The 12,363-nt window shown below is 44.6% G+C and overlaps 1 protein-coding gene across 1 annotated transcript in view; it reads right to left on the reverse strand.

Annotated features, from left to right (window-relative positions):
- The window catches only part of si:ch211-26b3.4 (connector enhancer of kinase suppressor of ras 2), a 525,409-nt gene that overhangs the window by 19,930 nt on the left and 493,116 nt on the right, over nt 1-12,363 (reverse strand). The window contains exon 21 of the mRNA XM_048604947.1: nt 6,273-6,343. Within this exon, the coding sequence (XP_048460904.1) occupies nt 6,273-6,343 (71 nt within the window). The remainder of the gene's footprint in view (nt 1-6,272; nt 6,344-12,363) is intronic.

Below are 12,363 nucleotides of genomic sequence, written 5' to 3' on the forward strand. Positions count from 1 at the left end.
CTGAGGAGGTACAACCCACCTGTTTTGTTTAATTTGTTCATGAGATGTGGGCATTGTTGGCTGGTCAAAATTTACTGACCATCTCTAACTCTGCAAACGATAGTTGAGACTCAACCACATCACTGTGTCTGGTGTCATGTGTAGACCAGACCAGGTAAGGATAGAAAATTTCCTTAGATAAAGGACACTGGTGAACCAGATTGGATTTTACAACCATATACACTGGTTACATGGTCACCATTAGACTAGCCTTTCATTCTACATGTTTAATGAATTCAGAATTCACCATCTGCCATGTCCCCAGAACATTAGGCTGGAGATTTAGATCACTCATCGCAATGCTACTCTGCCCCCAACATTTTACCTTCTGACAGAGCTCTGCATTTTTGGCCTGGATTTCCAAACTGGGCCTCTTCAGAAATACAAACCATAGTTTAAATCACAGTCCACCCTCACTGCATAAGCTTGTTGTGGTAACCCAAGCCACAGGCTCTTTTCAAGACTCTAGTTGCCTGATTCTGCTAAGTATAGGATTTAGTTGTCCCGAAGCCTCTTTGAGAAGCCAAGAAAGGTAATTATTGGTGAGGGCTTAGAGTGGCAGGTGGGTGAGTTGAGGTAGGATGGGAGGTGGATGATGAGGACAAGGTACAAGGAGGCAGGTGGATAGGGTAGCAAGTAGGTAAGAGTATAAGCGAGCTTGTGTGTGAGAAGTTAGGGTGGCATATGGGTGAGAGGGGATGGGTGGCAGATGGGTAAGGGGATTGGGGTGGCAGGTGGACCAGGGGAATAGATGAAAGTTGGTGAGGGGGATAGGGTTACAGATTGGTGGGTAAGGGTAAGTCAGGTCAGGGTGGTGTTGTGGTGGGCCGCAGTTAGATCTGATCAGGGTGGTATCTGGGGGTTTGACGTAGTTGTTGATGGGGAGTATAGTCAGGTCAGGTTCAGGTTTACTCACATGTAGTGAGGGGTTGGTGACGGAGGTAGTTGGGTGGTTTAAGGATAGTTCAGGATCAGGAATGGCAGACAGGCATTTGTGGGGGGGAGGGGAAATCTGATGGGAGGGGACAGAAGGGTGGTTGGGTGATGAGGGGTAGTCTGGGGTGAATCAGAACACTGGGGGATAGTGTTGGGGTTTGGTCAGTCAGGGGGTGTCAGTGGTACAGTTACCCAAGAGTTAGACATGGTTTTCAGCACGCTGACACTTTGTGGGTAACTACATGTGCAGGTCAGTGGGTTGGAATTTTCTGAAGTCTACGACTAAGTTAGTGGTGGTGACTTTCTCGGAGGGTTCCAGCTGCAGGCTTATTGCTCATTAGACGTTTAAACATCCAGGGCAATTCCTATACAAATCGCTGCACTGGGACTTCCAAGGGGACCCGATGTGTATTGTTTGGGATTGTTCAGCTATCCAGGAACTACATTGGATTGACACCTCCATAAAACAGCTGACAGTGGAATTAGTGCGAATGTGTGCAGTGCTCATGCAGTAACAGCATCCATTAGCAGGCTCCAATATCTGTGTCTAATTTAAAATCAATAAGTCAATGGTCATCTATCTGGAGTCATACTGTGTTAGGCACAGCTGGGCAGCCATAGTACTGATTTATCTAACCTGCACCTTTATACTTAGGAGACCCACTATAGAAATTCCACAGGTGTGACCAGTACAAAGAGGCAAACAGCCCGAACAGTGCACAGAAATTACGCACTGCAGATGAAGAAAGGAAACACTCACGAATGCTGCAGAGTACATCTCCTTTTCTCCTGGTCTATTTCTGCATTTCCCACAATATTAATAATGACCGAATGCAAAATACAGTCCTGGTACCAATAACGTTTTAATCTATAACAAGGGTGAAAGCTGAAAATATAAATGATGCTTTGGGCGCATTACTATTTTATTCTGTCAGATTCTGTGCTGGAAGGGCCATGACTGAGATTACCAAGGGACACGGTGAGGATGTCATGGGCCCAGGTTTTGCTCAGGCAATTTGCTGTTATATTGAACCTGTTTAGAGGATTAGGCCAGGATGTGACCCAGGAGCTTCCTCAGCTCTGGTTAGGAATACACATGGCAGTGTGTGGGCCTTTACACAGATCAAAAGGAGACACTGTTAGATTGGAAGTCTGGGCCCTCATGGATTCCAAGGTCCAGGCATCTACATGATAGAAACACAGAACTGTAGAAAATAGGGGCAGGAGTGGCCCCTTTGAGCCTGCTCCACCACTCAACATTATCGTGGCTGATCACCATAAGCAGTAGGCTGTCCCTGCTTTCTCTCCAGACTCTTTGATCCCTTTAGCCCTAAGAGCTCCTTCTTGAATACATTCGATGTTTTGGCCTCAACTGCTTTCTGTGCCAGTGAATTCCGCAGCCTCACCACTCTCTGCGTGAAGAAATTTCTCCTCAGTTCCGTCTTAAATGGCCAACCTCGTATCCATAGACTGTGACCTCTGATTCTGAACTCCCTGATCATCGGGAACATCCTTCCTCCATTTACTCTGTTCATTACTGTTAGAATTTCTATGAGACTCCCCCCACATTCTTCTAAACTCCAGTGAATGTAATCCCAACTAATCCAATCTCTCTTCATACATCAATCCTAACATCCCAAGAATCAGTCTGATAAACCTTCAATGACTCCCTCCACAGCCAGAACATCTTTCTCCAGATAAGGAGACCATAACAGTACACAATACTCCAGGCGTGGTCTCACCAAGGCAGCAACAGATTCTGCGCCTGTGCTTGAATCCTCGACAATTTAGCAATCTTCACACTATCTTGAGATTTGTTAGTTTGAGTAGACACCAGAGACACACCACACACAGCAGATGCTTGACTATCTGAATAATATTAAATGACTGTCATCTGAGCCTGTCAGAGATCTTGGGTGATGCAGTTATGCTGTGGGTTTGATCAATGGGTTTTTAGGCCTAGAATCCCTTCTGTAACCAATTTAATCCTCAGCATAAAGAGTTTTTTTCTCTCCAGTCTTGAATTTAAACATGTCTGTTTGTCAAACCATGGTGCTTATTATTTTATCTCTTGCTGTGAGATGAAATGATGGCCAAAGGCAAGAAGCTTTTGTCACGACCATTTTCTGTTCTCATGACTAATGTTTCAAAAGCAAAAAGAAAGGAAAGTTTAGAGATACTTTCTGCGTTGGCATTACTTTTGTCAAATATCCCAATGGCTCTTTGTTACCTTTCTTGTAAAATCATAAATTGCAATTCCTCACTTCACATGAAAATGAAAATTAATTGTTGATATTTTACGGGTTAAATTTGATTTTATTTCTTTTTATAACAAATTTAAGACTGAAACGTGAAAGAAAGTGGAGGTGATATTTTCAGTTCTGGGATTGGCTCTTCCTGCTCACAATAATATTATTGGCTCTGTTTAGGAGGACAACCATCATTCTGGAGCTAGTTTCCTGGCACTGTTAAATGGAGCTCAGTTTCCAACCTGAGCAGCATTATCCAGTTGTGAAAGATCAGGAACAATGACTGAAATGATAAGTGACCATTCCGCCCATACAGCCAAATTTAGGTTCAGTTAGCCTTTCAATTCAGTTCAAAAATCTCCTCTGGACATGGTGCACACATGGAGCTGTGGTTGTCTGCTTTAAGCTGGAGTAGGTTATATAATTCTTCACGCATCAGCAGACTGTTAAGCCCGCAGCCTAATACATTCTTCTGTTGTTTAAAGTTCTGCAACTTTTAAACTGAAAGTAAAGTTTATTACGAGGCAACTAAGGGTGAACTGTTAACATTTTTCACTGATGAATCATTTAAAGCCTTCTCAGTGTTTGCCTCAAGTATCATTCTTAGTGAGCTTTTCACCATTTTCAGTGATCAGAAATTGCTGCATTTCTCAGTTTCTGAGTGTGTTTGAATGTTGTCGTTCACTGTGATCGTAGACAATTTGCAGGGAAACACCCAGGAACTGAACGAAAGTGATGGCAGCCACCTCACGCATTGGGAGTGCAGCTCCTTAAACTGGACTGAGGAGAAACGTGCCCTGGGCATGTCAGATTTTCACTCTTAGACGGCAGAGTTTCTTGACAGGTTGGAATGAAAATGCAGACTGCTAGCTGCGGATGGGGGTTGGTTTGAGGTCACCCTCACTGCGCTGCCAATGCACTGCAAAATCCCTCCAGCCCTCATCCCTGTGAATCCCTCCCCCATGCCCCGTTCATGCCAACTTGCTACTTTATATCCTCAATGCCACGTTATACTCCTCAATCCATCACTATTGCCCCTAATAGCCCCGATGCCTCTTCGCCCATTTCCTACAGCCCCGATAACTCTCACGTCAACCCATTTCTCTTGACCCATGCAACCCCCACCCCCGCTACACCATGGTCCACCATACCCCAATGTCAACTGTTCCTCTGTGCCCATCACCCTGGTGGTTTATAGTCCTAATGTCAACTGTTCCCTTGTGCTCATTACCTTGGCCCCTATGCCAATTTAATGTCAACTCATGCCAAAGCATGCCCCCTCTCACCACCTTTTGGCCTTCTTCCCCACATTCTGACTCATCTAGTACTGACTCAGGAGCTCTGCTGACATTAAGTAAAGTTACGTGTCTCCTGGTGCCATCACAATTTAAATAAACACTCTCATTGATTTAAAGAAAAAAATCAATGTATTGTAATTCCTTCAATGAATCACCTACAGAAGCAAACATTTGCATTTTAAGTTGTTCAGCAGTGGTCTCTGGGAAGCACACATGTGTGATGCCAGGGGAATCCACAAAATTACAGTCTTTCCACCAGGAAAAGGAAGAGGTTATAACAGGGAGTAAAGAGATGGCAGATGCATACTTTTGGTTCTGTCTTCAAAAAGAACGACAGTACAGTGGCTCAGTGGTTAGCACTACTGCCTCACAGAGCCAGGGACCCGGGTTCAATTCCAGCCTCGGGTGACTGTCTGTGTGGCGTTTGCACATTCTCGTTGTGTCTGTGTGGGTTTCCTCCAGGTGCTCCAGTTTCCTCCCAAAGTCTGAAGATGTGCAGGTTTGCCCATAGTGTCCAGGGATGTGCAAGCTAGGTGGGTTAGCCATGGCAAATGCAGTGTTATAGGGGTAGGGTAGGTCTGTGTGGGATGCTCTTCAGAGGGTCAGTACGGACTTGGTGGGTTGGATGGCCTGCTTCCACAGTGTAGGGATTCTATGACTGAAATAAAATCCCAAATATATTGGGAAGCACAGGGTATAGTGAGAGGGAGGAACTGGGAGGAAATCAGTGTTAGTAGGGAGATGGTATCGGGGAAACTTATGGGATTCAAAGCTGATAAAGCTGTAGGTTGCAATAATCGTGGAAATGGTCCTAGAAATAAAAGATGCATTGGTGGTCATCTTTCAAGATTCTATAGACCCTGGAGCAGTTCCTGTGGATTGGAAGGTTCCTACTGAAATCCCACTACTTACAAAAAAGATCTCACCCAGCAGACATGCTGTCTGGTGGGCTATTGGGCCGAAAACCTCTTGAATAAAATATAAACACTGTTGTGCTGTAAGTTCCTGTGGATCTCCATACACTGGGACTTTTGACCAAAGATCCTCGCCCCTCCACCTTCCACTCTCCTCCCAGCCCTGAGGACATATGGGGTCCACAATCTTTGAGGCAACCGGGGATGGAGAATAATGCTTCTTTTCCAAATCCAAAAGACGACCTGAGGAAACGCACCCAGTCTAACAAAATAAGGGCAGTGCAGGAATTCCTCAGTTATCAGTGAATGTCTGGCCTATGTTTAATGATTCCTAAATTCACTTTGGACTTATGAAATCAACTTCCGACAACTTTCACCAATTTCAAACCGGTTGCTTTCTCCTTTAGAGTGTTGTGAGAGGTATCCTGGATGGACTGATTAAGTGTTCACTCGCCCTACTTCCTTAATTCAACAGAATTTGGAGTTCATTCCTTTGGAGTTTAGCGACGCCTGAGCAAAACACCAGCAAGGACAAGATCTGAGTAAAGGAGATTGGTTCATGGTAAAGAATGGCCCAGACAAAGGGATGGAACAGCAGTAAAACTAAAAGGGAAGAAATCTCACTTTATTCCTCTTCATGAATCCTGCGCAGTGAATGTGATAAAATAATTTGACTTTATGCTGCCTGTCATTCCCACGTGATGGCCATTGAACCTACCCTAATGTTTGATGGCTTTTCAGGTTCTCTGTGATTCCTCCTTGCCCATCCCCTGTGAGAAAGCATTACTGTCGAGTATTAGTTCCTATTTGTAAGAAAAGCGGCTACAGAAACTCACCTTCATCCGGTCTGGTCACTTTATCATCAGGAGCATACCCGATAGCAGCTAATCCCAGTCGGTTCATCCACCTATTGAAGCATCAGAGATGCAAAGGGAATAAAAAGACACACACAGGATTAATTACAAATAATTTGCAATCGCCAGTCATTTTTTTATATGCAAAAGACTAAAACAGTCAAAATGCATTTGATATTTTCAACAGAATATTCAAGATCTCTTCCAGTGGGAAGATACACACACCATGTTTGAGGAGTTGTGCTACATTGCTTTGTTCTTCACCGAGGAAAATGGATGACAAGGCTCGATAACTTTAAAGCTATTAATGGGATTTCCCCTTTAGCAAAATATTGCTGCTTTCAGTCCAGATTCTTTGTGTAGATATTAACCACCAGAAGGGTGATCCACCACCAGAATGTGGCTGGTCCACATTTTTTTATATTTGTTCACAGAATGAGGGTGTCGCTGGCTAGGCCAGCATTTATTGCTCTTGCCTAGTTGTCCAGAGGGCGGTTACGAGTCAACCACATTGCTGTGGGTCTGGAGTCACATGTAGGCCAGACCAGGTAAGGATGGCAGTTTCCTTCCCTAAAGGACGTTAGTGAAGCAGATGGGATTTTCCTGACAATCGAAAATGGATTCATAGTTATCATCAAACTCTTAATTCCAGATATTTATTGAACTCAAATTCCACCATCTGCCATGGCAGGATTTGACCCGTGTCCCCAGAACATTGCCTGGGTCTCAGGATTAACAGACCAGTGATAATACACTAGGCTATTGTCTCCCCACATGAAGCAATGTTGCATCTCACTTGTCTGCCACACCTGCCCACTACACCAGCATCATTCTGGACAGCAAGATATCTACAGACTTCACAAATCACTCACTCTTTCCCTGCCAGTAGGTGCAAGATGCTTATGAACTTCTTTACCAGTAAGACTGATACCAGCTGTTCAGTTATATCCTCCTTTCATCTTACCCACCAAACTAATCCTTCCTCTGGATTCCTATTTGATCTCTTTAATTCTCTCCTGTCTTACATCCTGCTATGTCCATGAGACTCACCTCCTACTGTCTCGGCTCCTTTCCATGAAAATGTGACCACACATCTTCCCTTCCCAACCACCATGCGATTAAAGGTTCAAATGACCACTTCCCCTTTTCCAAATCTGACACCAATAACCCTTCCTCAAGAAATCTACTCTTGATCCCTCTGTCCTTTCGAATACTGCCTCGTCTTTCCTCTGCAAAGTACTTGAAATGTGTTGTTGCCTCACAAACATGTGCCCAATCTTCCTGGAATTCCTCATTAATCTCTCCAGTTATGTTTCCAACCCCGCTACAGCACTGAAATAGTCTCAATCAACATCGCTATGAATGTCGCTATGAGAATGCCTAACCCTTTTTCAATATCTCAGAGCCTTTGATGTGGTCAACTCTAACCATCAGCCACCAATATTGTCAAACTTGTTGAGATCACCCTGGTTTGTTTCCACTTTTGTTATGCCACTGTATTCAAAACATCTCCAATAATAGTTTCACTTCTGCGCCATCAATCCTATCTCAATTCCCAAACAGCCCTCTCCTCTTTCCTATCTACACACTACTGCTTTGGCAAAATCCCTACCTCTCCACCTCCTCTCATGACAACGCTGCGGTTCATAGAATCATAGAAACACGACAGTGTGGAAACAGACCATTCGGCCCAACAAGTCCACACCGCCCCTCTGAAGAGCATCCCACTCACCTCTGCATTTCCCTTGTCTAACCCACCTAACCTAAACATTCCTAGGCACTACGGGTAATTTAGCATGACCAATCCACCTACCCTGCACATCTTTGGACTGTGGAAGGACCCGGATGAAACCCACGCAGACACGAGGAGAATGTGCAAACTCCAGACAGACAGTCGTCCAAGGCTGCAATCGAATGCAGGTCCCTGGCGCTGTGAGGCAGCAGTGCTAACCACTGAGCCACCGTGCCGCCCTACTTTCACACTGTTTGGCTGACATCCAACCATGGGTCTGCAGTTCCCTCCAGCTAAGGAAGACTGCAGTTTTTATCATTGGCTGCCACCGCAAGCCCTATGCTGAGTACTTCTCCATGGCCACCATTGCAGGTGGACTGGATTAGTTACAACCTCGTCATTTTATTTCAACTTTCTAAACTCAAATCTTCTCCGTCATAATGACCGCCGACTTTATTGCATCACACGTCTTGCCCCCCTGCCGAAACTAAGATCCCGGTCACCTCCAGACTCACCTATTCCAAAGCTCTCCTGATCAGCTGCTTATTTGCAATTTGCCATCAATTTCAACTCATCTCAAACTTCATTGTCTATCCTATTTTGCCTTAAGTCTCACTGCATTATTACTTCTGCCTTGCTGAACTGCCCTGGGTCCCAATCCCGAAACAAATCCTAAATCTTTCTCTGGCTTCGAAACATTCTCCAGGACAACAATACTGCTCAGCATCAGAGTCCTGATTTGGTGCCCATCCCTCTCCCTTCACTCTAAGCTTCAGAATGTCATTCATGAAGACCCTCTTGAAATAGTATCTTTCTGACTGCTCCTGTGCCTCCATCTTTGAGTCAAAATCCATTTCATTTGATGAAACCTTTGTTTTTACACAGTAAAGACACAATTTAAATGCAAGTTGAAAGCTTTCAATGCAACATTGAATGCTTCGTGGCGTAGGTTTCAAAGTGAACTCCCTCAACCATAAAATAACAGGCACATTTCAATGTTTATTACCTTACAGAACTGTCCATTTTGTTGGTTTATTTCCCACAGTTTCTACAATAACTAGATTGCTTTCCTTTAGCTATCTGGCACAGTATTCTAGAAATTAGGAAAAAAATGTTCCCAAACTTTTATCAAGCTTGTCTGATCCTTTGTGCAGGTACTTTCAAGGGGTCTGTGTTTTTTCAGAGGCTTCTTGGAGTGTTTAAATAGGCAGGAGTCCTCCGAGTACTCGGGTGTGTTTGAGGGAGAGTATTTCCAATTGGGTTCTGGAAGCAAGTTAATATTTAGATGCAACTGATGAAATGAGCCATGAGTTACAGGAGGTTCCCTGATAGTTTATCATTCAGTGGAGGGAAGTCCTGCAGATATGGCAATATGTGAGGAAGATCCAAAAGATGTGTCAGAACTTACATGAGTCCCTCCGTCAATAGTTTTGGGGTATCCCTGGAGTGTGACTGTATTGGTAAGGGATCCTGGTAATACATACATTGTCCCTGAAAGGTGACAATATTTGGAGAGTACAGAAATGTTTGTTCAAATTAACTTATTTTGTCAGAAAATTCCCTGTTTATAATTTTAATCAAGGCATCAACACCCATAAATAAGTCAGGTACCAGACCCCATCCAGCAGCAGATATTATGAATTTCACACATCGAGGGAAATGTAGGGAGGTGTAGGTAAATAGAATAATTCCACTGTCAAAATCAGAAAACATAATGTCTTCTGGGAGATGAGCACTGTAAACTGCACCTGCCTATACCCAGACTATCAATCTGTTAGAACAGACAGCATAGGCTTATGTGCTTGCAAATGTTGCTCACTCTTTTTTAATTTCAAAAATATACATTATTCATAAAAGTATCACTATAGACATACATAGTCACTTTAGTTGTTCGGTTCTGTACAGTAGCAGAAGAAGGAACAAACAAATATTGGAGTTTGACTGTATCCGACAAACAAACCAAAGGAATCTCTTACTTGTATAAGATAATACTTATATGCATTGAGGCACCAGGGAGTCCAATAACTGAGCAGAATCCTCATTTAACTTTAGCAGATGGTGGTATTTCCCCAACTCGCTTTGGCAGCAGCTGCCCCAAGCTTTAGTGCGTCCCTCCGCACGTAGTACTGGATCTTGGAATGTGCCAGTCTGCAACACTCTGTCAGGGTCAACTCCTTGCTCTGAAAGACTAGTAAGTTTCAGGCGGACCAAAGAGCCTCCTTCACCAAGGCTCTCCAGGTGCAGTCGATGTTTGTCTCAGTGTGTATCCAGGGAACAGACGATAGAGCACAGAGTCCTGCGTCACAGAGCTGCTCTGGACAAACCTCGACAAAAACCACTGCATCTTTCTCCAGACTTCCTTTGCAAAGGTGCATTCCAACAGGAGATGGGTGACAGTCTCAACATGCCGGTTTCGATGGAAGTTTGCAGCGGAACAGACCGGCCGGGCATTAATGAAGGGTCTCACAGGTAATGCCCTTCTCACCACCAGCCAAGCAATGTCTTGGTGCTTGTTGGAAAGTTCAGGGGATGAGGCATTCTGCCAAATGACTTTGACCGTCTACTCAGGGAACAACCTCGATAGGATCCACGCCCTCCTTTTCTTGCAGGGGGTTCAAGGATGCTATGTGCTGATTACTTCCTGATGGACTTGTAGCCGAAGGTGATTTTCTTTGCCAAATTTCTCCACAAAGGACAGGCGATTTGGAATGGTCCAACTACTTGGAGCGTCCTGTGGCAATGATGCCAGTCCCATCCTTCGCAACACCAGGGACAGGTAGAAACTCAGTATGTAGTTACACTTGGTGTTTGCGTACTGAGGGTCTGCACACAGCTTGATGCAGCTGCACACAAAGGTGGCCATCAGGATGAGAGCGGAGCTGGGTACGTACTTCGACCCTTATCCAGAGCTTTGCATATGGTGTCCCTGTGGACACAATCCATCTTAGGTCTCCAGATGAAGTGGAAGATGGCTTGGTGTGGCTGCAACGGCACAGGTTCTGGGAATGGGCCAGACCTGTACCACACATAACAACAGACAGTACGTCATGCCCGATAACCAGGATTTTACCTGCAATGGGGAAGGGCGGGTGCTCCCAAAAGCCCAGTTTCTGCCTCACGTTAGCAATACGGTCCTCAGAAGTATTTACGTACATCTGGCCCCTCCGAACCACATTCCCAGAATCTTCAGGTAATCTGTCCTGATGACGAAGGGGATAAAGGATAGATGGCCCAGTTCCCAAAGAACATGGAGATTCCCAAGGAAAATGGAACATTGGAGGTTGGCAAATGTGGTGCCATTATTTAAGAAAGGCTGTAAGGAAAAGCCAGGGAACTATAGACCGGTGATCCTGACATTAGTGGAGGGTAAATTGTTGGAGGGAATTCTGAGGGACAGGATTTACATGCAGTTGGAAAGGCAAGGACTGATTATGGATAGTCAACCTGCCTTTGTGCAGGGGAAATCATATCTCATTAACTTGATTGAGTTTTTTTGAAGAAGTGACAAAGAGGATTGATGAAGGCAGAGTGGTAGATGTTGTCTATATGGACTTCAGTATGGCATTCAACAAGGTTCTGCATGGGTAGACTTGTTAGCAAGGTTAGTTCATGTGGAATACAGGGAGAACTAGCCATTTGGATACAAAATTGGCTTGAAGATAGGAGACAGAGAGTGGTGATGCAGGGTTGCTTTTTGGACTGGAGGCCTGTGACTAGCAGTGTGCCACAAGGATCGGTGCTGGGTCCACTGCTTTTTGCCCTTTATATAAATGATTTGGATATGAATACAAGAGGTCTGGCTAGTAAGTTTGCAGATGACACCAAAATTGGTGGTCTTGTGGACAGCCAAGAAGGTTACCTCAGAGTACAACGGGACGTTGATCAGATGGGCCAATGGGCTGAAGAGTGGCAGATGGAGTTTAATTTAGATAAATCTGAGGTGCTGCATTTTAGGAAGGCAAATCAGGGCAAGACTTACACCTTAATGGTAAGGTCCTGGGGTGTGGTGTTGAACAAAGAAACCTTGGAGTACAGGTTCCTAGTTCCTTGAAAGTGAAGTTGCAGATAGACAGGGGAATGAAGAAGGCATTTGGTATGATTGCCTTTACGAGTGAGTGCATTGAGTATAGGAGTTGGGATGTTATGTTGCGGCTGTATAGGGCATAGGTTAGGCCACCATTGAAATATTGCACTCAGTTCTGGTCTCCCTGCTATAGGAAAGATGTTGTGGAACTTGAAAGGGTTCCGAAAAGATTTACAAGGATGTTGCCAGGATTGGAGGGTTTGAGGCTGAATAGGCTGGGGCTATTTTCCCTGGAGCAACGGAGGCTGAGGGGTGTC

The sequence above is a fragment of the Rhincodon typus genome, chromosome 14 (assembly GCF_021869965.1).
Source record: "Rhincodon typus isolate 14 chromosome 14, sRhiTyp1.1, whole genome shotgun sequence".
Taxonomy (NCBI): Eukaryota; Metazoa; Chordata; class Chondrichthyes; order Orectolobiformes; family Rhincodontidae; genus Rhincodon; species Rhincodon typus.